This window comes from Triturus cristatus, chromosome 5_2 (genome assembly GCF_964204655.1).
Source record: "Triturus cristatus chromosome 5_2, aTriCri1.1, whole genome shotgun sequence".
In the NCBI taxonomy this organism is placed as follows: Eukaryota; Metazoa; Chordata; class Amphibia; order Caudata; family Salamandridae; genus Triturus; species Triturus cristatus.
The window spans coordinates 202,946,138-202,968,285 of NC_140588.1; the positions used below are offsets into that span (position 1 = coordinate 202,946,138).

Consider the following 22,148-nt stretch of genomic DNA (forward strand, 5'->3'; position numbering starts at 1 on the left):
CTCTCTCTCCTCCATGACAACTGCCCACCACTTAGCTGCTGTGGCTTGTCTTCTCCACAGTGTGGGCTACTAAATGAAGTCGGGAGGCTGCACCAAGGGTGTCTCGGCTGCTGTGGAAACAGGCAAATTTAGTGAGAGAGACTCCTGACCACAGAGTCTCAAGACTCACAGACCCTATCGACATTATATCTATAAATTGATTTTTTTATTGGGTGCTCTTAAATAGAACTGGTCAGTCATAGAGAATGGGAGCTTTAAAGCACGGCTGCGATTCATGACACAAGCATGGCCATGTCCAGCATTTCAATGATTTTAGAAAAAAAGATTTTCAGCAAAACAAAACTGAAATCTGTGTTTGATGAGCACAAAGGGCTGCATACACCCTAACGTTTGTCTGGAGCCAGGGCAAGGGAGGCAATAAACTTGTGCACTTCAAAGGGAATCCTCTAGAAGCTCCTTACACTTCATAGAAGGCACCAGGTATAAATATTAGACCACAGACACCAACTCTTCAGGTCACTTCTGGACCTGTAGACTCTGTCAGGAAGAAGGTCTGCCTGGCTGTGAAGTGTGCCCTGCTGACTTACTTTGTTGTCCAAGGACTGTTCTGCTGCCCAAGGGCTGCTGTTGTTGCAACACACGTCTTCTGCTGAGAGATGCCTTGCTGAAACCAGCCTGCCTGTGTGTCACCCAGGGTCAGCTGGCTGACCTGAACGCAAACCATAGTGACCGAAGCTTCTCTTCGCATTGCTTTGACAGCTCCGCAAGCCAGATCCAGTGTGTTATATCTCAATGCTCACAACTGGCCCAGCACTCCACAGCTCCTCGCAGCGTCTGACACAGGACTGCACATCGCCTCAGTAGCACCGCTAGTCCAAACCAGCATGACGTATCTCGATACTGACAACTGGCTCAGCTCAATGCAGTACGACACATCCCAACACAAGTCCTCGCAAACCTCAGCAGCTTCACTAGCACCTTCCCACCGTGGCCACCTCAACCTCAGTGCCGGAGTGTAGATAAAGTCTTCACAACTTCCTCGATGCCGGACCTCACGCCTCAAGCTCTTGTCGCCAGTCACTGACTGTGCTGCGCAGCGCATCTTGATGCAGGATATTGCATCACAAGCTCAACGTCAATGGTTTCTTGACACCGGGCAGTGCATTTCCACGCAAGGACTTCGCATGATTCTGCAACCAGGACTTAAGCTATTTTTGTTAAGGGAGCCTAATCCTGTCCCTGTATCTGGCTGGTGCCCCATCATGGTTGGCCTGAACTTGTGACTTTGTCATGGTCAGTTGCGTCCAGATACCCATAGTTGGCAGTTTGTACTTTTTGGCTCTATTTTCACTAAAATCTGTAAAATGACACATACCGGATCTACTGATTGGATTTTTGTCATTTTGGTCTTGTTTCATTTATTAAAATCTACTCTATTTTTCTAATTTGGTATGGGGTCCTTTTTGCGATCTGTTTCCACGTTATCACTGTTTTAAGTGTTTCACAAATACTTTACACATTGCCTTTAAGTTAAGCCTGACTGCTCTGTGCCAAGCTCCCAGAAGTTTGAGCACAGGTTAATTTGGGGCTTGCTTGTGACTTCACCTTGACACGGTTTGTGGTTGCTGCCCTAGTAGGGTTTCACTCCCTCAACCAGTAACCCAATATCTAACAATGATGACATTGCTGCTTTGTAGAAGTGGGCTAATAATTCTACATCAACAGTCAAAAACATGGGGCAAAAGTGGATTTGGAAAAACAAGAAGAGGCTTAAGTAGTAAAGATGAGTGTGGAAAAGAGGTGATTCTTAAGCATCTCCAAGAAATTTAACAAGTTGGGTCACACGAGTATTTCATATTAAGTTCTCAGGGTGAAGCATGTGAAATCATGCTTGCATGCCATGCCTAACTTGGTGGTTAGAATTTCCAATATGAGTTGAAATTCTCCCTCAGATACAATAGCTGTCTAAAGTACAAGGGAGCATAGCAAATTCTGATCCTCTTAAAGATGAATTAAGGCACAGCGGCTAGTAACTGGAGGTTTAAATAAAAGAAGGAAATATGATGAAACTTCCCTGAGCTAGACAAAAGGCAGCAACCAGATAGAAAACGGATTTAACTGGGATGATAGAGGGCTCTGAATCTCCTTCTGCAAATGAGAAGTTTCAGTTACTTTAGTAGGTAGAGCTTGCAACTCCTCTTAGTAAAGTTGTCTTGGTGAGGTAGCAATATTAAGTGGGTAGACGTGTTGCAGCCAATATGAAAGCAATTGTCTGTGAGTTATATATACTGACCCAGAGATAAGCTAGTGGAGGGCTTTCTTTCATGAAAAGTGGAAAATCCAAATCCATGTTTCAGGGATTCACAATAAAGTAGAAAAAAATGAGTTTTTAGGTGCACCATTCAGACGTGAGTGTCAGCAGTAAACGGGTCCTTCCATTATCGATATCCATCACTCTCAAACCCAGTGGTTCCATGTAAAAATCGAAAGAGGAGGTTGCAAGGGCTGAAGAGCTCTACATGTTATGATCAAAGCTGCAGACATATCTTTAGAACCCAAGTTTCATGGATTGTAATCTTTTACTCAGGAAAGATGAGACAGGGTAAAGAGTCTTGTCATCAACCATACATACCAAAGTCTATTTTAAAGTTTCAAAAGGACAAGTAGGCAGTTCCAGAATACCTAAGTTCCTGCAGACTCACTAATTCAACTACTTCTTAATCTAAACAGGCTTTGATACTATCTGAGAAGTACATGTTTTTTTAAGTCTGATTGTGATTTGAGGTCTAACGTTTTTTTCAGTCTGATTATCCGCAATGTGATGCTCAGACACAAGATACTGGTACTAGATGTCTGTATAGTCCAAATTATACTTTGTTAACATTTAGTTTATTTGTCGTAATTCAAGAGTAGAGGGTAAAATGCTTTGATAACTTCTTTGTAAGTTATTTCCTGAGAAGAATTGGTCTCATGGATTAGTTGAATATTTTACTCACAGAGACCTGGTGTCGGATCCACCCTTGAGCACTTGCCCAAATGCTTTGTGATTTTTAACAGATAACTTTATTTCCTGGTGCCTCAAAATAAAACTATTGTAAAATAATAAAATGTGATACTTATTTAGTACTGCCTCTATTAAATGTTCCCACTTTCTCAAGATTATATCCTGGTTCAAAAGACCCCATTATATGAACCCAATAACATTCTATGCATAGAATCACATATTTGATCTAAGCCTACTGTAATAAAAAAAGAATTCTCTGTAAAGTTCTGTGACTCTCGTTAGAGCTAGGATTGTGCTTTGTGAAGTTTACAATATAAAGCATACACATTAAGATTATTTTGTCAGGACAGAGTCATCAATTTCAGTTGTAGAAGCACCCCAAAGCACAGTAAGAGCATTACTCTGGTTACTCATTCATGATACAAAGATGCTCCCCACATAGGCCCACAGCAAATACAACACCCTCTGAATCAAGCACTCTCCCATGGTATAGTGTGCTACTCATCCGATAATGTACTTTGGAACTGATCAACTGGGTATGAAGTACTATTTAAATGCATCTACAAAACAAAACAAAAATGACATGAGGTGGAGGAGAATGTGCATGGCAACAGATTATAATAAGAATCTGTTAACTGGTACAATGGGGACGAGAGGAGGTAGTGTAATGTAGCATTTCCTTGTGATATTTTAGAGGTTTGTACTGTAGCCATGACATCAAGAAAGAAAGAAAATACAGTACAGCGTGAAAGACTTAAAGAAAAAGAAAAATGTGTTAAATTGTCAAATTAAAAACAGTTTGCACCCACATGAATTAATACATGACTAAAAATTCGCTACATTTTGGACTACTAAATGGCAATGTACTTAATAATGATAGAAAAACAAAACTCGCCTTGAAAAAAGGTACTTTCAGTCTACTGAAACCACAACACATGCAAAAATGCCTGCTCTAAAAGTTGTTTGGCTAAATGAACAAGTTGCTCACCTTCAGTAATACTCTTTTCAGTGGTTTCTGTAACCACAGTCCTCATTTTTTGAATCCATAGGTGTTAAACTGTATCCAGTAACTTTCTGCAATAATTCTCAAGTGCTGGCAAGTGGCATCAACAGACTCCATGGAAGGGTTGTCCCATCTCTCAAATGATGACACAGAACCATATATTGGCCCCACCTCTGTGTGCTGACTTCAGTTTAAGAAATACAACTTCCACACCCTTAGATACAAATTGGAATGTTGACAGACTGAAATCTCTAAATTGGAACACTGTGACCTACCAGAAGCCCAATCCACAGACTGGGAGCAGGGCAGGCAATGAGGAATCAGTGTTTACATAGAATATCCACCAGAAAGAGCGCCAGAGAAGACAATGTTTTCTTCTGGTCGATAGCTCTAGTGCTTTGTGAACATATGCACCAAAGCCCACTTCACATCTTGGCAGATGTTAAAAACAGGTACCCCTAGTGCCAACACATTGGTAGTGTCTTTGGCACTGGGGTAATGGGCTTTCCTATATTCTGAGGCTGTTTTTAGGTCAGTGTGTAGCAGAGCCTGGTGCAGAGGATAGGAAAGCCTTCAGGACCAAATGGAGGTAGATGTGGAACTGGCTCTCCAGAGGAGGCCAGAACACTCTCATCTACACTTGCCCTAGATGACCTCCCGAACCCAGAAGTGATACATCCATTAAAAATGTCAGATCTGGGTGGGAGAGGGAGACGTCCATGCTGCAGGACAAATTGTAACTGGTCAGTCACCACTACATATTTGGGTCATCTTTTCTGAAACCTGCATGAGGTTGGAAAAGCGGCCTTGATGCACTCACGTAAAGTAATAAATAAATAAAATGAGCTATATTTTGAACTGCAAAACGGCCATGTAATTACTAATGATAGAAAAAACTAACTTGAATGAAAAAAGGTATGTTCAGTCTACTGAAACAAGGGCACATGTACAAATACCTGCTGGGATTTCAGATTCCATTGTGTCACCTGGTATAGTTTGTAAAGAGGATACACAAGGCTTGTAGGTCTAGAAGCGTCTACACTAAACTCACTGGTATCCAGAATCAAGGTTAAAATATCAGAATTATTGCCTGAATGTAAGAGACTAAGGGCCATATGTATGACCATACCATGTCATTTTGTGAGTTGCAAATTGCTTCATAAGGCACTTGCAATTTGCGACCCCATTGAGAATGGCTGGCCCTCCCATGCAGCCCTTTTTCCTTAAAGGAAAACGGGATGCATTTTTTTTCAAAAATGAAACGTTTTCGTTTAATTTTTTAAGGGCAGGTATTGGTCCCTGGGACCACTGCCTGCCCCTAAAAAATATGTTCCCCTGCATTTGAAAGAGGGCGGTAAATTGCAAGTGTTTTGGAACCACAATTGCGGTCACAAAACATTCTTATATAGGGTGGCGAGTCGAAATTAGGAAGGGATGCCCTTGGAACGCCCCTCCCTAATTGCGAGTTGCAAATCCTATTTAGCGTGTCGCAAATAAATTGCGCCTCGCTAAATAGGGTTTTACATGGCCCTGTAGGATTTTGCATGCACAAATAGGTCGTACATCTGGGCCTAATTGTGCTGGAGGAAAACCCCTTAACCCCACCAAGTCCACGATCACACAAAAAAATGAAAGCTTCTGTGATGGAGTCAGGTGGGACTTTGGCTCGTTTATGGTAAACCTCAATGAACTAAGAAGTTGCACCATCATCCAGAGGTGGTCTACAACTGACTGAGGTGAGCCTGCCTTCAGCAGCCAGTTACTGAGGTATGGGAACCCATAAATATGTGCAGTGACCACTGCCATCACTTTCATGAACACCTAAAACACCTAAAAAGGGCGGGAGAGGCCCAATGGAGAACAGTAAACTCAAAATGCTCATCCCATCCAGTCTCATGGATCGAGGGCAGAAAGGATGTGAGCCAATGTGAGCATACAGAATTTGTCCTTCCTCATGAAAACATTCAGGGGATGATAGGCCTGGACACCGGTTCTTTTTCAGGTTGAGGAAATAGCGGGGATAACAATCCCATCTTCTCCAAATCTGGTAGCCGCTCTGTAGCACCTTTGGAGAGCAACAGGTATACCTCCTGCAGCAGGATGGATAAATGACCCTCTGCTGTAGGAGGATTATTGGTGGGGTGGAGAGAAAAGGTAGGGCGTAGCCTTTTTAAACAATTTGCAAGACCCATCTGTTGGATGTGATGGATCACCAACCTGGGAGGTAGTTTTAAATCCTGCCCCCTACCGGAGGACAGTAAGGGCCCGATTCACAGAACTAACTTAAGACAAACTCCTAAACCATTTTGGTATTCACAGAAGGCACTTACTCATTTTGGTATTCACAGAAGGCACTTACTCATTTCGGTATTCACAGAAGTTAGGAGTCCTAACTTTAGGACTCCTAAATGCCTTCTGTGAATACCGAAAGTCTTAAAATTAGGATTTTTCGCAGTTTAGTAATAGTATAGTTAGGACTCCTAACTTTAGGACTCCTAAATGCCTTCTGTGAATACCGAAATTCTTAAAATTGGGATTTTTCTCAATTTAGTAGTCCTAAGTTTAGACTTAGGACTACTAAATTGAGAAAAATCCTAATTTTAAGAATTTCGGTATTCACAGAAGGCATTTAGGAGTCCTAAAGTTAGGAGTCCTAACTATACTACTACTTAACTGAGAAAAATCCTAATTTTAAGGCTTTCGGTAGTCACAGAAGGCATTTAGGAGTCCTAAAGTTAGGAGTCCTAAACTTAGGACTACTAAATTGAGAAAAATCCTAATTTTAAGACTTTCGGTATTCACAGAAGGCATTTAGGAGTCCTAAAGTTAGGAGTCCTAACTATACTACTACTAAACTGAGAAAAATAAAAATTTTAAGACTTTCGGTATTCACAGAAGGCATTCATTCCCAAAGCTCTTTATCTCATGTCACCCTCACTCAGTCTCTTTCTAATCACAATCTTCTTTCTTCTGCATCTATTCACAACTCCTCTGTGCATCATCATTCATTTATCAACCTTTCTATACCTAGTCTTTGGCTTTTGTATCTGTCCCTCCAATAGTCTCTCTCCCCATTTCCCTTCCACTCACTTGTTTTCATAGAAACTTGCACAGGTTTCCCTTAACACTTCTTTCTCCTTTCTTAGAGCATAATTTACATTTGGGGAGTAACAGAAAATAGTTATTTACTGAATAATGTCTGACTGATGCTGCACTACTCTGTTTAATGGCTCCTCCATATTATTCAAAATTGCTCTGGAAATCAGAGGCGTTTACATTTCCGTTCATTCTTTGCCGTCCTTCTTTCTTCTCGCAGTTTTTTCTTTCCATTACGCCCTTGCAATATTACTCTCGCCATTTCTCTTCCCTTTTAATCTCTTTTATCCTCCAGGCAGATACTTCAGAGTCCAAAGGGCTCTAATGCAATACCATGAGGTGGGGCTTTTTCAGATGAAGTGCTGCTGTGTTACTGTGCAAAGTCAGTATCCATTGCATACTACACTCATTATCGTTCCCTATTTCACTTGGCCCTAAAATATAACTCTAGTGAGATGGAGTTATGGAGGGGCATTTAATTATGAAGGAGAACAAGGGGGCTGTCCTCAAAGAAGTGGGCTCAATTCCCTCATATAGGGTCCATATTTCGGTCGACAAAATGGTGATGCCTGATACCAGAAAGCAGCCACCTACCTTGCTCATGGAATAGGAAGCAGCTGAATCAACTGATGTTAATGTCCACTTCAGGCAGTGGAAACATTAATTTGAAGAGGAAGTTTGCTGAGGATGCATAAATGGTGGTCTACATGGAGAGGTATTCGTGTATGTGCACCCTTAAGGCACTTTATATATTTTTATTATATAGCAATACAGGTTTCCAATCTTTATGCTTGGATCTTTAAAGAGACATTGCAACCAATTTCCAAAGGCATTCATGAGTATGTGAAGAAGTACTAAAAAATAACCACTTGATTTGCCCATAGACGAAAGTGTAAAGGATACTCATTTCAATCCCTACTAATTGTTTATGGGGTGTCCCTGAATAGTCCTATTTTAGATGTTTTGTGGCCAATTCACAAAGGCATTTAGGAGTATGTGAAGTAGTAACATCTTTGTTTACTCATACATTTCTTTGTGAATCAGTCTCAATACGTGTCTAATTACTTAATGAAAACATGAGTGAAGTACACCATCTTTGTTGTTAATGTGGAGTGGTGTGGCTCACTGGTTAGAGGCAGCAGACCCGGAAGCAGAGGACGGCCCAGGACCAGGGTTCAATTCCCAACGCAGCAGGGTCGTGGACCAGGGCCAGCGGACTCGATAATTCTCGCCTCGGTGCCTACTCTAACCAGGGATCACTCTGGGCATTAGCTTGCCTCATATCCACAACGGCCCCCCACATTTACCGGGGATGCCTGGTTTCACCTTGGAGATACCCAGGAGGGACAATCTCACAGGGATAGCCAGGACGGGTTCCCCAGTGGTCTACGATGCCGCAGTGCGCTTTACAAGACACATACATTTACTTCAGACTGGCATTAAATGGTATTGTGAAGATGGTAATAGGATTTTGCAGGAAGAGCATGCATGTGAAAACCTTGTTCTTTTTAAATGCATCGATATGCCAATACAATAAAAATATAGCAAACTTGCAATTTTGAGTATTTCTGAACTGTGGACTATACTTACCCTCCTCGGTTTGTAATTTATCCTTCCAAGCTTATCCAATAAGGCATATTTCAGAAGGCTATCTTCAACTTGAAATTCGGAAGACAGTGGTTCGGCACCGCCACATTCTTGTAAGGCATCCATTCCAGATACAGCATCTCTTCTTAACTCCGCTACAGTCTTACCACTTTGAAGCAAGCTATGCTTTTCTAAAATATCAACAGATTCTGTTTTTATGGAAAAGACGGCTAAATGATCAACAATCAAGGCAGGATCTATTCTAAGTGGGTCTTGTCTAACACGAGGAATGATGATTGGTTCTGATTCGTCTAGCCGGGGATCTGTGATTTTGTATGTAATTGAATGAACAATATTTTCTGCATTATCACTCAGAGCCGACTGCGCTGCCACCTCTGTGAATACTTTGTCAACAATTTTAGCTACTTCTATGTCAGTGTATACATCGCAAGATATGCACGGGGCTGGAAAACTCTGCAGCTGAAACTTGGAAAGCTCCTTGATCACAAGGCTTGCGATTCTTTCAGAAACTACAGTGCACCCACTTGTTATAGCTTTGAAAAGTTTAAATGGAGTACCTGACTCGCGCAAGGCATTTGCGTAGACTGAGTCAACCACCACTGCAATGAAATCTTCATCTTCTGGATGTAAGTGCTGCTGCTCATTGGCTGGTTTAATTACATTAATTTCACTTTTTACCATCTCCTTTAATACTGTATTTATCATCTGGGAAGCTATTTTACTCAATTCGGCTTCTACTGAGTTGCTTCTTGTCTTTGATAGCTGTAAAAAGTTAGATGACACATACATTTTTGTTAAAAACTGGCTTACAATTTCTTCCAAGAATGGTGCATACAGAACCTGAGAAGTTGACTCAAAAAGCTGGCTGTAATGTGGCATCCCCCTGATACGATTCAGCACTCGTTGAACTATGTAACCTGATTGTGTACTTACATATTTGTCTGATAATTTTCCATGGGGGTAACATGGCTGAAATTGATAATTGCTGATTTCTGCAATAACTAGACCTGCTATTTTTGGTGCTAGATCGTCCTTTCTAGACAAATGTTCATATATAGACATGTGAGAACCGCATAGGTAATACGTATTACTGTAAACTTCCTCAACCACTTTTTCAATAACTTGACTATCTTTAGGATGCACAGAGCGTGGTTCACTAGAATCCTGGCTTAATGTAATATTATTTGTTGGAATTAAAAAAAGTAATGCATTTAGCAGCTTTTCAGTCATTGCCTTCACCAAAAGTGTTGAGGACGTCTCTTTCGAGCACAGTGACAAATTAGGACAGTTGAAAAATAATTTGCAGAGAATCCTGGATATAATTTCTTCTAAAATTGTGCTAGACAACAAAGTTGTTTCTGTTGGAGAAGTGCCACGTGGGTGTGTGATATCACCTAAAACAGCTTCAAGAACACTAAGAGCGTTCACACTTGTTGCTGAAGGAACTTTCACCACTGGAGCAGATGACCCTGAGAGACTGCTTCGATAGCTGTCATCCTTTAAATTGCTCATTATTTTCAGCACTATAGCTTTGGAGTCTATAGATGTGAATGGTCCACTATCTTCAGAGACTGGTACTTGCAACTGGTAGTACGAAATTGCTGACACAAGAAAACAGGCTACTTTTGCAGGAAGTAAACTGCAACCATCATTTAAGCACTCAAACAAGGCTTCCTTGTTGTCAAAGTCTTCAAATATTTTAAAAAATATGCAGTTAACAATCAAGTCCACAACAGCTTTACCTGTCTCTGGACGAGCCTGCATCTCTTTCTTAACTTTAATTCCAGTTTTATCAACCTCAGCAACCAGGGATTTTACAAATGACTCTGCCATTGTGTTAAGCCCTGCTTCTGAAGTGTGCTTGCATATTTCTTTCCTGATGTGATCTGAAATAGCAAAGAAGATCCTAGACACAAGGCCTGACAAAATATCCTCCAAAAACGAATCACTATAGATACCAGGTTTGTCTGTTTTCGAACTACGCTCCCAAGACACATCTAGACCACACAGGATATGCTCAACCACACACGATGGTGATACAGAACCTGTGCTTGGTGAACTAGTAGGCTGATCTGCCATGAAATTAGGATTTGATATCTCTCTAATTAATAAGCGTGATATTCGCTTCTCTGAATCGTTCTCACCCACTGGTATACTGTCTGGCACCTGCATTTGAGTATCACATTTAGAATCAGACACTTCAACATCTTTAGGTTTATGTGCACACTGAATGTAGGTTGCATCTTGTGTATACCAAATTTCGTGATTTGAAATTTCCTTCATCACTTCCTGTGTAAGTTTGAGGACCATGTCTCTGAATTGTGAATCAGATAAACTGCTCTGGCGTCCTGGGGATATACCAGTGGATGGAAATATTTTTGATATAAGGTTGCTAACAATATCATCCAAGACTTTGGAAGGCAACATGGTGGTAAGTGGTGAGAACGACCTCGTTTTCTGCCGCAACTTCTTAACATTATTTGGTATTTTCTGAATAATGTTTTCAGCTTCTAAAGACACAAACTCAAGAGGACACACATCTCTGGGTTGTAACGGCAGCATGTGGTAACCAGATATTCCAGACAACAACAAGCACATTATTCGATCCACAAATCTTTTGCCGTTACAAATTAATGCCTTTTCAGCTGCTTGATAGGATCCAAATAAGTCAGCCACTTTTTGAGAAACCACGTCAACTACTTTGTTGGCATCATTTTCATCTGGTTGCGTAACCTTCATGTCTTGGTTAACATGCAGAATCCTGATTTGATACTTGCCGATTTCTTCTAGTAGAGGAAGCACTAATTGTATTGCTGTGTCACTGAGTTTGCATTCTGGCATAATTTCATCTTTGCTGTTCATGGTGTTTGCAGTAACCACAATTTTGGAAAGTAGTCCAGAAATAACATCTTCCAAAAATATATCAGAATAAACGGGGGATTTTGTTGGTCCGCAAAGAGGGTACTGCACTTCACGTTCCACATCATCAGTGCACTGATCAGGTAATGTGTCACCAGATAAAAGTGGCTGAAGATGGCGAGTTATTTCTATGATGATTGTATTGGCGATTCTATCAAGAATGGTTTCATTTTGGCATGCTAATGCGGCTTGGATTGCACTTGGGGTTTCGCATCTCTGCACTATACTGTTATACACCGAGTCTGCCACTTTCTGAATATCCACTTGCCCTTGCAAATACTGGTTCATATTTGAATTGTTTGTATTGTAAATGGCACAATTCGAAATGCATCTCGGCACTAGGGATTGCGGTTTATTGTTAACATGGTAACACTTCACGACTGCTGTGTTTGGAAAGGACACCTTTGTTACTTCCCCTCCTGATATCTTAGCTTGAAATATGTATGTGAAGACCAAAAGCACAAACCGAAGTAAAATGTATCTAGCTAACATATATACTGCATAACTCACTAGATACTGTAATAGGCCTTCCTCAGCCATGTTTGGAATATCTTGATGGAGCGGTTTTGCAGAGTCAATTACATTTCTACTAACAGGTCCTTTGCATGTTGGCGAAAGATGATGTGTATCACGATCATTTGAATAGCTTTGCGGTTTTCGGCCTGTTTCTGAAAAACATTCTGGATGGAAGTTACACTCAGTTACAGACATCTGCAATGTATGATATGGTCGAAGTGCACTAGGAGTTGTGTCTGACAATACCAACGATCGCAGTAGGGAACTGAAGAATCCGAAATGCTTTGTGGTAATATCTGGTGCTCTGTGATATTTTATAATCGCTGTCAATTGTTCTATTCCTTTGTTGACTTTACATAGTTCAAGCTGTGACTGCAGTGAAGACATTTTGCCATCACTTTTTTCCCAAGGAGATGTTGTAGACGGAAGTGACTGTATGTTGGTTCTTGGCATTGAACTTCCTGTTAATAAATACATTTCACTGGGAATCCGTATGCTCAGAACATTGAATTGTTCAAGGAAAGCACCATGTTCATGTTGTACTTTACTAACACTGGAGCTGTTACAAAACAAGCACTGTTTCTTTGACTCTTCTCCTGAATTAGTACAGCCTTCATACGTCGTAACTGCTGGGTGTGGGTAACAAGCAGCATTCAGGACCCACGAAAATATATTCCCAAATATGTCTCTTCTTTCCTCTAGGAAATCCTGTTAAAAAAAAGATGAAAAATGTCAGTGATCTGCTTACATGTAGATGCACTCCACCTGTTGAAGAACTGGTGAGAGGTAGGCAAATGAGAATGAAAACTACCTCAGTCAAATTCATTAACCCTGGGGCAGATCTACAAGGTAGTGCCGCAGCGTGGAAACGCAAGCCCTTTGGCTGCGCCACGCTGCGGCACTTCTGAAGCACAGGGATGCGACATATTTACAAGAATATGTTGCATCTCTGTGCTTCCACCTACGCTGGCGCACAAACTGCAACCGTGCACTGACGCAGGCACCCTTGCACCACAGTGCAAGGATGCCAGCGTCATGAGGAGATTGTTTTTGTGCAGGAAGAGGCACCTTCTTGCACAAAAACAATCACCCCAGGCATTTTTCTCTTTCAATGTGTGCTGTAGAATGCAGCACGCATTGAAAGAGGAACAAACGAGGAGAAATGAAAACATTTCTCCTTGTTGCGCCTCGCCGCGACACCTCTAGGGTGGCGTAGCATTCAGACGCATCTCCAGATTTACGATTTCTTGTAAATCTGGAGATGTGTCTTGTTCCTTGGGTGTTGCGTGGGAACACCCACAGCAACACCCATGGAACGCCCCTTCAACGCAAAGTGCTGCATGTGAAGGAGCGGTATTTACAAGGAGAGGAAATGTCATGCAGGGTGGCTTTTCCTGTCCTTGTAAATATGGAGGAGCCCCCTGCGCCACCAGTACGTCACAAAAAGTGAAGTACTGGTGGCACAGGGGACTTGTAAATCGGCCCCCCAGTCTTTCTCCATTCGACCTTTTCTTTACATATATGAATGCAAAGCTGCTTAGGGGTAACACAGTTTTATTTAACACATAGGTGTTGTTATTTGTCAAAGTTATCGCATTTTCAAACCCATCTTTATTGGTATTTAAGAATACACAGTAAGCTAAACTCAAAATATGTATTTAAACATTGTAGACTACCTGCAAAAATAGTTGCCACTGAATGCACGAAATACAAGGAACGGGCTATTTCGCCTTTAGGCCCATTATAAAGCAGAGGATCAAAAGTAGCACTAACTGTAATCAATCTATTATAAAACAATAGAGTAGAAACAGAAACCATCAGCCCAAAAGGCAGGGGGCGGGCAATAGTAAAGGAATGATGAGCAGATAAGGATATCGTCATTCGGCACGGGCAGAGGAGTGTCTGAATACCTGCACCAACCAGTAAGGTGGGGAGCAATAGAAAGAGAAAACACAAGCATTTGCAATGCAATAGGTCTCGCATTTACAAGAGTTTAAGCTATTGGCAATACAATAGCTTAAACTCTTACAAATGCAAGACCTATTGCATTGCAAGTATTTGTTTTACAGTCAACCATGCGGCGCTTTCACATTCATGAAGATCTTACCTCTTTCTTTAGACAAGCCGTGTCTAAAGAAAGGGGCACATCCGCATTAAAGTGTAACCGCGGCATGGAGGCTTTGACAAAAAATAAGCATCCGTTTGTCAAGTTGAAAAATTGATGTTTTTTTTTGGTAAAAGCGCCTATGCCGCGCTTTCACTTTAAGGAAGGCCGCATTCCTTTCGTTAGACAGGGTTTGTGTAAAGAAAGGGGCACAGCATCTATGAATGTGAAAGCGCCGCATGGGCACTAGTAAAACAAAATAAATAAATAAGTAAGCGCGGCCTCTAATGCAGACCACACTGCTAAAATAAACAAATAAACAATTGCGGCCGCTACAGTTAAAGTCATTAGTAAAAATTAAAATAAAAGCATGCTGCGAGGTAATGAGTGGAATAGGGGAAGATCATTAAATAAAATAGTGCTCACCAACTTATAAAGCAGACCATGTAAGAACACCAGTAAAAGGTCCAGTCATTATGGGAGGTAACAAATGCAGACAAAGTAGTGCCAAGGAGTTACTAACAAGCCAAATAATGACTCAGAAGCCAACGTTTAGGAAGGACAATGACACAAGCCAATTAACAATATGGGTGGAGAGGTGGCGGGGCTTCAAAGCCATACTCCACTATGGCGCTGCCCTGGCTCGAACTAACAAAGGGAGGAAGGGGGGAGTACACCAGTGGTGAGCTGCACTGTGGAAGAAAGTACGGCTAGGTTACAGGCGAAGTAACTGAATGATGTTCTGCAAGCTCTAGAAAAAGTGCTACACTCCGACTCAGTTCCCTCCTGGGGCCTGATGGTGTGAAAAGCCAGGGAATTGTCCAAAGGCTTTTGATAAACTGACTGTTGCTGGTTATCATCCATTGGACCCTCTTTGAGAGGGAGTAACCGGTTATCCCAGTCACCCGCAATAGGGCATTTGCACAGGTAGGGCCGGACTGGCCATAGCAGGCATCGGGTGTTTGCCCGGTGGGCCGGAAGGATGGGGGCAAGTTTCAGACTGGTGGGGCTGTTTTTGTTACAGGGGGCCGATTTTGCATATCACCCCCTGAAAGAAAAGCAGCAGCAGTATATCAGGAAGCAGGAATAAGCGTTTTAGGTAAGTGAAAGAAAAAGATCATGGCAACCTTGGCTTCAGCATCAGGACCCTAAGAAAAGGTTTGGGGCTCTACATTTCTGTTTTTACAAATTACACACTGCCCCCCAAAATGTCACCTTCACATTTAGCAGCAGACATCTCTCATGTTCGTATTGTTGGCCTAACTGTATCTAAACCAACCTCATATTTACCAGAACAACCTGACAGCTTACTCTGGAAGCAGTAACACCAGAATGCACACACACAGGATGGACAATACATTTCAAAGTAAGATGTATCAGCTCCACATCAAAATAAGTGCAAGCTGCACAGTAGCTAAGGATGAAAAGGAGAAATGGTGACAAAGGTAACTCACAAGAAAAAGGCACATGCAATTCCAGTCCCAACCAACACTTTCAAGAAAATATTTGCCATCCAAAGGAAATATTACTTGTTGGCCTATAAAAACTACCCAAGTGAGGAGATGTATGAACAGAGAGAGACACTACAAACTATCATCAGTAGTCTGAATCTACACTAGGCTATGCTTGCTAATAAGACCTCTGCATATTCTAGGCATTTTACACTGCCAACATAGTGCACCATAGCTGGCATACTTGCTTACAGTAACACTGACCTGTGGGCTCATCTGTTCACTAACCTCATCCCAAAGGAGCCAGTCCAAGGTAAGCACACATTATCTTTCATTTCATAGATAGCAAAACTGAATTACACCAGTCTCACAAACCTAGGACCATCATAAAAAGAAAGCTTACCCGTGTTATTGTGTTTTAATACAGTACATTTCAAAATTTCGCACAATTATATCCAGCGCTCTTGAATTTCCTGAGTTACAAAAATGCAACTTGTCCTCCTTTCAAGAAAACAGGTCTTCAACATGACTGGAACTGGTAAATAAAGCACACAATTTCAAATCTTTAGAAATATTTTTGTTGTTGTGGTGTGACAGATTTAGATACTTCTGCACAAAACTGGAGTATCTGGGTAATGGAGGAGCATGCAGAATTAAGCAAGGCAGTCCTTATTTGAAGCAAAAAGTGTACAGCTGCGGTATCTGCCTGCCACCCACACTTCAACCTAATTTGCCAACACTTAAAAACAAAGCCTTAACCTTTAATGTAAAACAGGAGAAACAGGAGAAATAAAGATATGTCTATCTAATGGCTGAAATGAACAATGTGAAAACAGAAAACCTGAGATCAATCCCAGATTCCCAGCTTGACCACATTCGCCAAATTCTGTGATCCTAGGCAAATCTCTCTCTTCTGTTTGATTTAATGGGCTGCAATGTTGCACCATGTATAACAAGAATCTAGGATGTGGGGAAAGTAGGAACCAAATAGGTTCACGGTCAGGAAGAGACCTGTAATGAAAGTTTAACTACTAGGTCCACCTGACTTCTCACCCCTATGAAGCTCTAAATGGGATGCTACTAAAGAAATGCAAACATAGTGACCAAATGCTATGATCAGTATGTATGGCATGTGTGAGTATGGTGAATGGGAATTTTACAATTGAACGCAAACAAATAGGATGTTAACGGTATCCTTGTGAGGTCCTGATGAAAGCCAACTAGCACTGTGAGACATTGGTGTGATGGCTGAAACATGTTTACGCAGGGTTACACAGGATACAAATTTCCTTAGTGCATCCCCACCTATTTTTAACTCCACCAGGGTGCGCTTTGAAAATGAAATTAACCCTTAGGACACCCAAGAATATTTTAAATCTAGGATCCCACCCAATCACCAAAGAGTTACCTTGTCAACCAAGTTTGCGCCCACCCAGATACATTAGGTATCTGGACGAGGACTCTATAATGAAGCATGCCACTTGGAATTCCAGTGGGTGAGAGCCCTTTTAATAAAATAGGGTGATCCCCTTGGGCTGGTATGGAGAGATAGTCTAAGCATGGTAGAGGTTTGTTCCTGTTGTTTTTCTCTGGTTAGGTGTTTGGGAAGGTGAGCAAATCCTGTATCACTTCTCAGTCACTCCTTCTTAGAATATAGTAATAAGAATCTAAGCCACATATATAATGCGTTTGATACTTGGCTTTCATGTGGCTTCTGCCTACCAGCCGCACCCTAACCAAATGCACCAAGTATGAAAGACAAAACTTGACCTTTGATGTGAAATAGGAGAAATAAAGATATCTCCATTTAGTGGGTGAAGTGCGCAAAGTGAATGCAGAAAACCTGTGTACTGCCCATGACCTCCTCATGCTGTGGTGGAGGGTTGTCCTCCTGGTGCAATGCTCTATCAAGAAGAGGGCCATTGCACTGTGCAATGCAGTGACCTGAAAGACAGTTTTGCTGTGTGCGCTGTCACAAACCCCATAAGCCAGGAGGGAGGCAGTGGTGAAGTTAGAGTTGTCGTCCTGGAGCAGTGTGCAGCTTTGAAGGAGAAGCAAGCCATTACTCGCAGATGAAGAGCAACAATTCAACTATCCAACAGTCTAGGAGGACCCAAGACCTGCCGCAGAATTAAGGGAGGCTTACTAAATATGCTCACCACCAGGCTGCAGACACACGACAGGGCACACTGACCCTACACTCCACCTAAAGCGGGTGCGAGGGAATACTGTATCACCAATGCTTGGCATGTACTGACTGACACGCTACAGCGCGGAGGCACTTTGACTTTCTCAAAGCCATCATGTAACTTATCAGACTTGAACTCACTGGTGGGAACTTGCTGAAATGCCACCTCACATAAATAGGGAATAACCTTGATTCTTTTACAGGGAAGTGGAATTCACGGGCTGATCCAAGGAAAGCTAGTGTACCTGCCTTTAGAATAATGCGTATATTATTTGCACACAAGGGTGGATGTATGGGCACGCCAATGCATCACCCATGTAAAACCTACCTGACGCACGGTAACGCAAGGGAGTGCAATAAACTGTCTTGCGTATTTTTTCCCAAAGTCATGCAATAACTATCCTATGAGGCGATTTCCTCTTTGTATGTGTGCTTCAGAATGTAGCATACATGCAAAAGGAAATAACGGGGAGAAATGGATATATTTCTCCATGTTATGCCGCCTCAGATAGACTCACCAGTTTGGTGCAAACCTATATTTACAAGTCTTTGTAAATATGGGTTTGCGTCAAAATACATCGACAGATGCACAGAAAAGCCCTAGCACCACCCATGTAATGCCTACCTGACGTAATGTAACGCAAGGCAGGGCAATGTGCTTCCTTGCGTTCGTTTTTTTTTACAAAAGGGAATTATATGGCACTGTAAATCCCAAAATAGATTTTGAGTCAGGGTTGTGCCAGAACAGTGACTTCGCCCTTATGCAAAATCTGGACATCAACTTATACATTTTTCTTGTAAACTTTGCCACAAAGAAAGTGGCAACAAGAAAACAACTGGCAGTAAATCTGTTCTGCTTAATAGGGTGCAAACACTGTATTTTAAAATATCATATGGGGTTGAGGAACCTGCTGTAGAGATCTTTGTGTTCCCAGTAAATCTGAGTGAATAATAATTGTAAGATATCTCTGGAGGTTAATGCACTTGCTCGAAAGATCTGTGTTTTGTCTAGCCTCAGTTTTGACTCAAAGTAGCATAGAGAGTTTAGGTTTCTCCTGCAAAGCACATCATGTAAGATGAAAATGACTGATTTTATTTTATGTGGAAAGTGGGTTACTGCTTTGAACACAGAGATCCTTATGTTACTTACAGTTGCATTGTAATCCTTCTAAAATAGCACAGTGAGCGATGGAAGATGATATGTGACTTCTACACCTTGTAATCCATTAGTTTTAACCCCTTCGGTGCTCATGACGGAATGGTTCCGTCATGACCCACGGTTGAGCTGTGCTCATGACGGAACCATTCCGTCATGACCACGCCCGCGCAAGATTCCGTCAGCACAGCGGCGGAATCTGCGCAGCATCGAAGGGGTTAAGTAACACGTCCTGTACCTTGATTTACAAACATATATGTAAAGCACTCTGGCACCCTGCAATGGGGTGGGTAGCACTATACAAGAAAAACAGTGGTACTTTAATTATTTCAACATCTCCTCAGGGGTAGTAAGAGCTATATTATTATTATTATTATTATTATTATTATTATTATTATTATTATTATTATTATTAATTATTATTATTAAATGCAATTTATTTTGTGTAAATACTGGGAAAGACCAACACGTCTGAAATTCTTACAGTGCATGCATATCTTATGAGCAGGGACTGAACAAAGTGAAACACTGCCTCTCTTAAGTATGTGTGAAGTGCTAACAAGTTGTGAGTCTTTGTTTTCCCTGGGCTGCATTTACACCTAGGTGTGAGGCTCCTGACTGCTTCCGGGTAGCAAGGAGGCCTGATGACCCTTCAAATTCGGCCTTTGTTATGGAAGCAGCAGGAGTCTGAAATAAGAGAGCCGCCTGCACGTTGTTGCAGATTGAAAGCAGATAACGTGCAGGCGCTGCTGAATGTGTCCCGGTGTTTGATAATAAACCGGGACGAGTTCAGCACATTATACAGTGGCGCCCAACTTCTTGGCAGGGTGGATGGTGTTCAACCTGTGAAAATAGTGGGTGGACGCCATCAACCCGTGTGTACCCCAGACTTGTGCCCTATACACCGGTATCTTGAAATCTTGGCTCGACATGGCCTGGTCAGAAACTAAAGTATCATGAGGGCAGGCAGTACCTTGGTGTGCACATTAGTGTGTGGAAACAAGTGGAGATATTGCCTGTATTTCAAGATGGCCTGCCCACACCTTTCTGCTGACCACAACTCTCATAGTGGTATAAGTAAGAAAGACCCAGTGGGGCATTCATTGTCACAGCAAGGCGCCGTATTTTCTGAAACTGAGGTAGCTTGAGCAGCATCAGTGGCTGGCACGGACATCGAGTGCCCACATAAAAAAGACAGGTTTTACCAATGGAATTCATGAGCTTAATAAGCAATATTAGTCAGCGTAGTGTTTGAAAGTTCAGTAACTAGCGTGAAGATCACTAGTACTGTAAAGGGAATGCACAATTCAAGTAAGTGCATAAACACTTTAATACAACCAGCGACACCAGGCACATTCCATCCCATGCCCCAATCCTCAACACTTACAATAAATCCCAACATATTCTGCTCCCTACAAAACAACCAAAGAATAATTACTTTTAAGACAAAATAAAATGGGGATGAACACTCACAAGTGGAAAAATTCATGACGTACAGTTAAGAGGAAAATGCTAATATGAAGGAAAAGAATTACCAAGAACAGTTACAAATGAAATATTAAATTATATTGTAAACTAGAAACAAAGTAACAGCGGCATAACAATGAGCTTGCTTTGGCATAGTCTAGGAGGAATACATTAAACTTCAGGTGCCTATAATGCAATGGAGAACATGCAATATCATAATAAGACAAACGAAATTGCCAGGCATTGTTCGAAAGTGGTTCATTGCACATCTATCACATAATCTCTAAACTTGGACAGAACAGATTTAGCCCATACAGGTATGGAATGCCCTACTAAATTTGGCCTCAATCCCCTTCATTGTCAGAAATGTTGTTTAAACTATTCCGCACATAGGGGCAGATTTATAAGCCCCTTGCGCCTCATTTACGCCGCCGTTGCGTCACTTTTGTGACGCAGCGGCGGCACAAATGCTGTGCCATGCTGCGGGGTATTTACAACGTGACGCATCTGGGAGATGCGTCACGTTGTAAAGCCCTGCGCCTGAAGTAGGCGTACCTGTGCAGGGGGGGGGGCGTTCCGTCGCAGGAACGCCTCCTAAAAGTGGCTGAGTGAAATCTACAAGATTTCACTCAGTCACTTTTGAGCCAATGCTGCGTCAAAACCCTGCGCCTGCTTGAAGCAGGCGTAAGGATTGACGCAGCATTGTAATGATAGGGCACCTCCGAGCCTTGCTGGAGCTGCGCCGCGTTTGCGACGCAACTCCAGCAATGCGCCGCCCTTCCGCCATAAGATGCGTCACGCATCTGTTTATCCTTGCGCCACGATGCGCTGCATTGTAAATGCGGCGCATCTATTGTGGCGCAAGGGTAAACTTTCGTGACGCATCTTTCCTGGCGCATCCCTGCTGATTTGCAGGGATGCGCCAGGAAACATAAATCTGCCCCATAGTCCGTCATGGCATCGGGGACAGTAGCGATCAAGTGCTTGTTCCAGATCTCCACAACATGGTGTTTGACTTCCTTGGCTCTGACTGGTTAGGAGAACCGAGCATGGCTTTTAGCTACGATAGGGTTTTTGCACTCTCACCCAGTTCCCCTGTTTTACTGGTAATACTCTCCATGAACCTTCAACTGTACTGTACTTTTTTTGCACTGCACTTCTTATGTCAGCTTTACTCAAATCCATGAGTGTCCTATCCACCTATTCCTTGTTCAACCTAGAACCCGCTATCCTCCCTTTTAGAAAAGGTGACAATCCAGAACTAATGTGAGGTGTAGTCCTGATTGCCCAGAGCATATTTGCCGAATTCCTTTCCCCCAATCCAACCCGTTCACTACTGCCAACTGTAACTGGTCTTTAATGTGCAATTAAATCGTTCCAATAACCCATGACTGCTGGGATGATATAAGGAGGATATGATGCACTTGATTCCCACTGACTTAGAAAAATGCCCCCCTCTCACTAGACACAATTGGGTTCCATTGTCATTTACTAACTGCTCTCGGTAGCCTTCTCTAACGAATACCTCTTGTAGAAATGTCAATCACTGTCGCGGTGCTCACCGTCCCACAAATCTTAGTAGGGGTCATTGTGACATGTAATCCATTAGGACCAAAACATACTTAGAAGCGGCAAC

The 22,148-nt window shown here is 42.1% G+C and overlaps 1 protein-coding gene across 1 annotated transcript in view; it reads right to left on the bottom strand.

The window, feature by feature from the left end:
• The window catches only part of LOC146822800 (fibrous sheath-interacting protein 2-like), a 666,318-nt gene extending 653,785 nt beyond the window's left edge, over nucleotides 1-12,533 (bottom strand). The window contains exon 1 of the mRNA XM_085606304.1: nucleotides 8,694-12,533. Coding sequence (XP_085462430.1) covers nucleotides 8,694-12,533 — 3,840 coding nt within the window. The remainder of the gene's footprint in view (nucleotides 1-8,693) is intronic.
• Nucleotides 12,534-22,148: the final 9,615 nt, after the last annotated feature.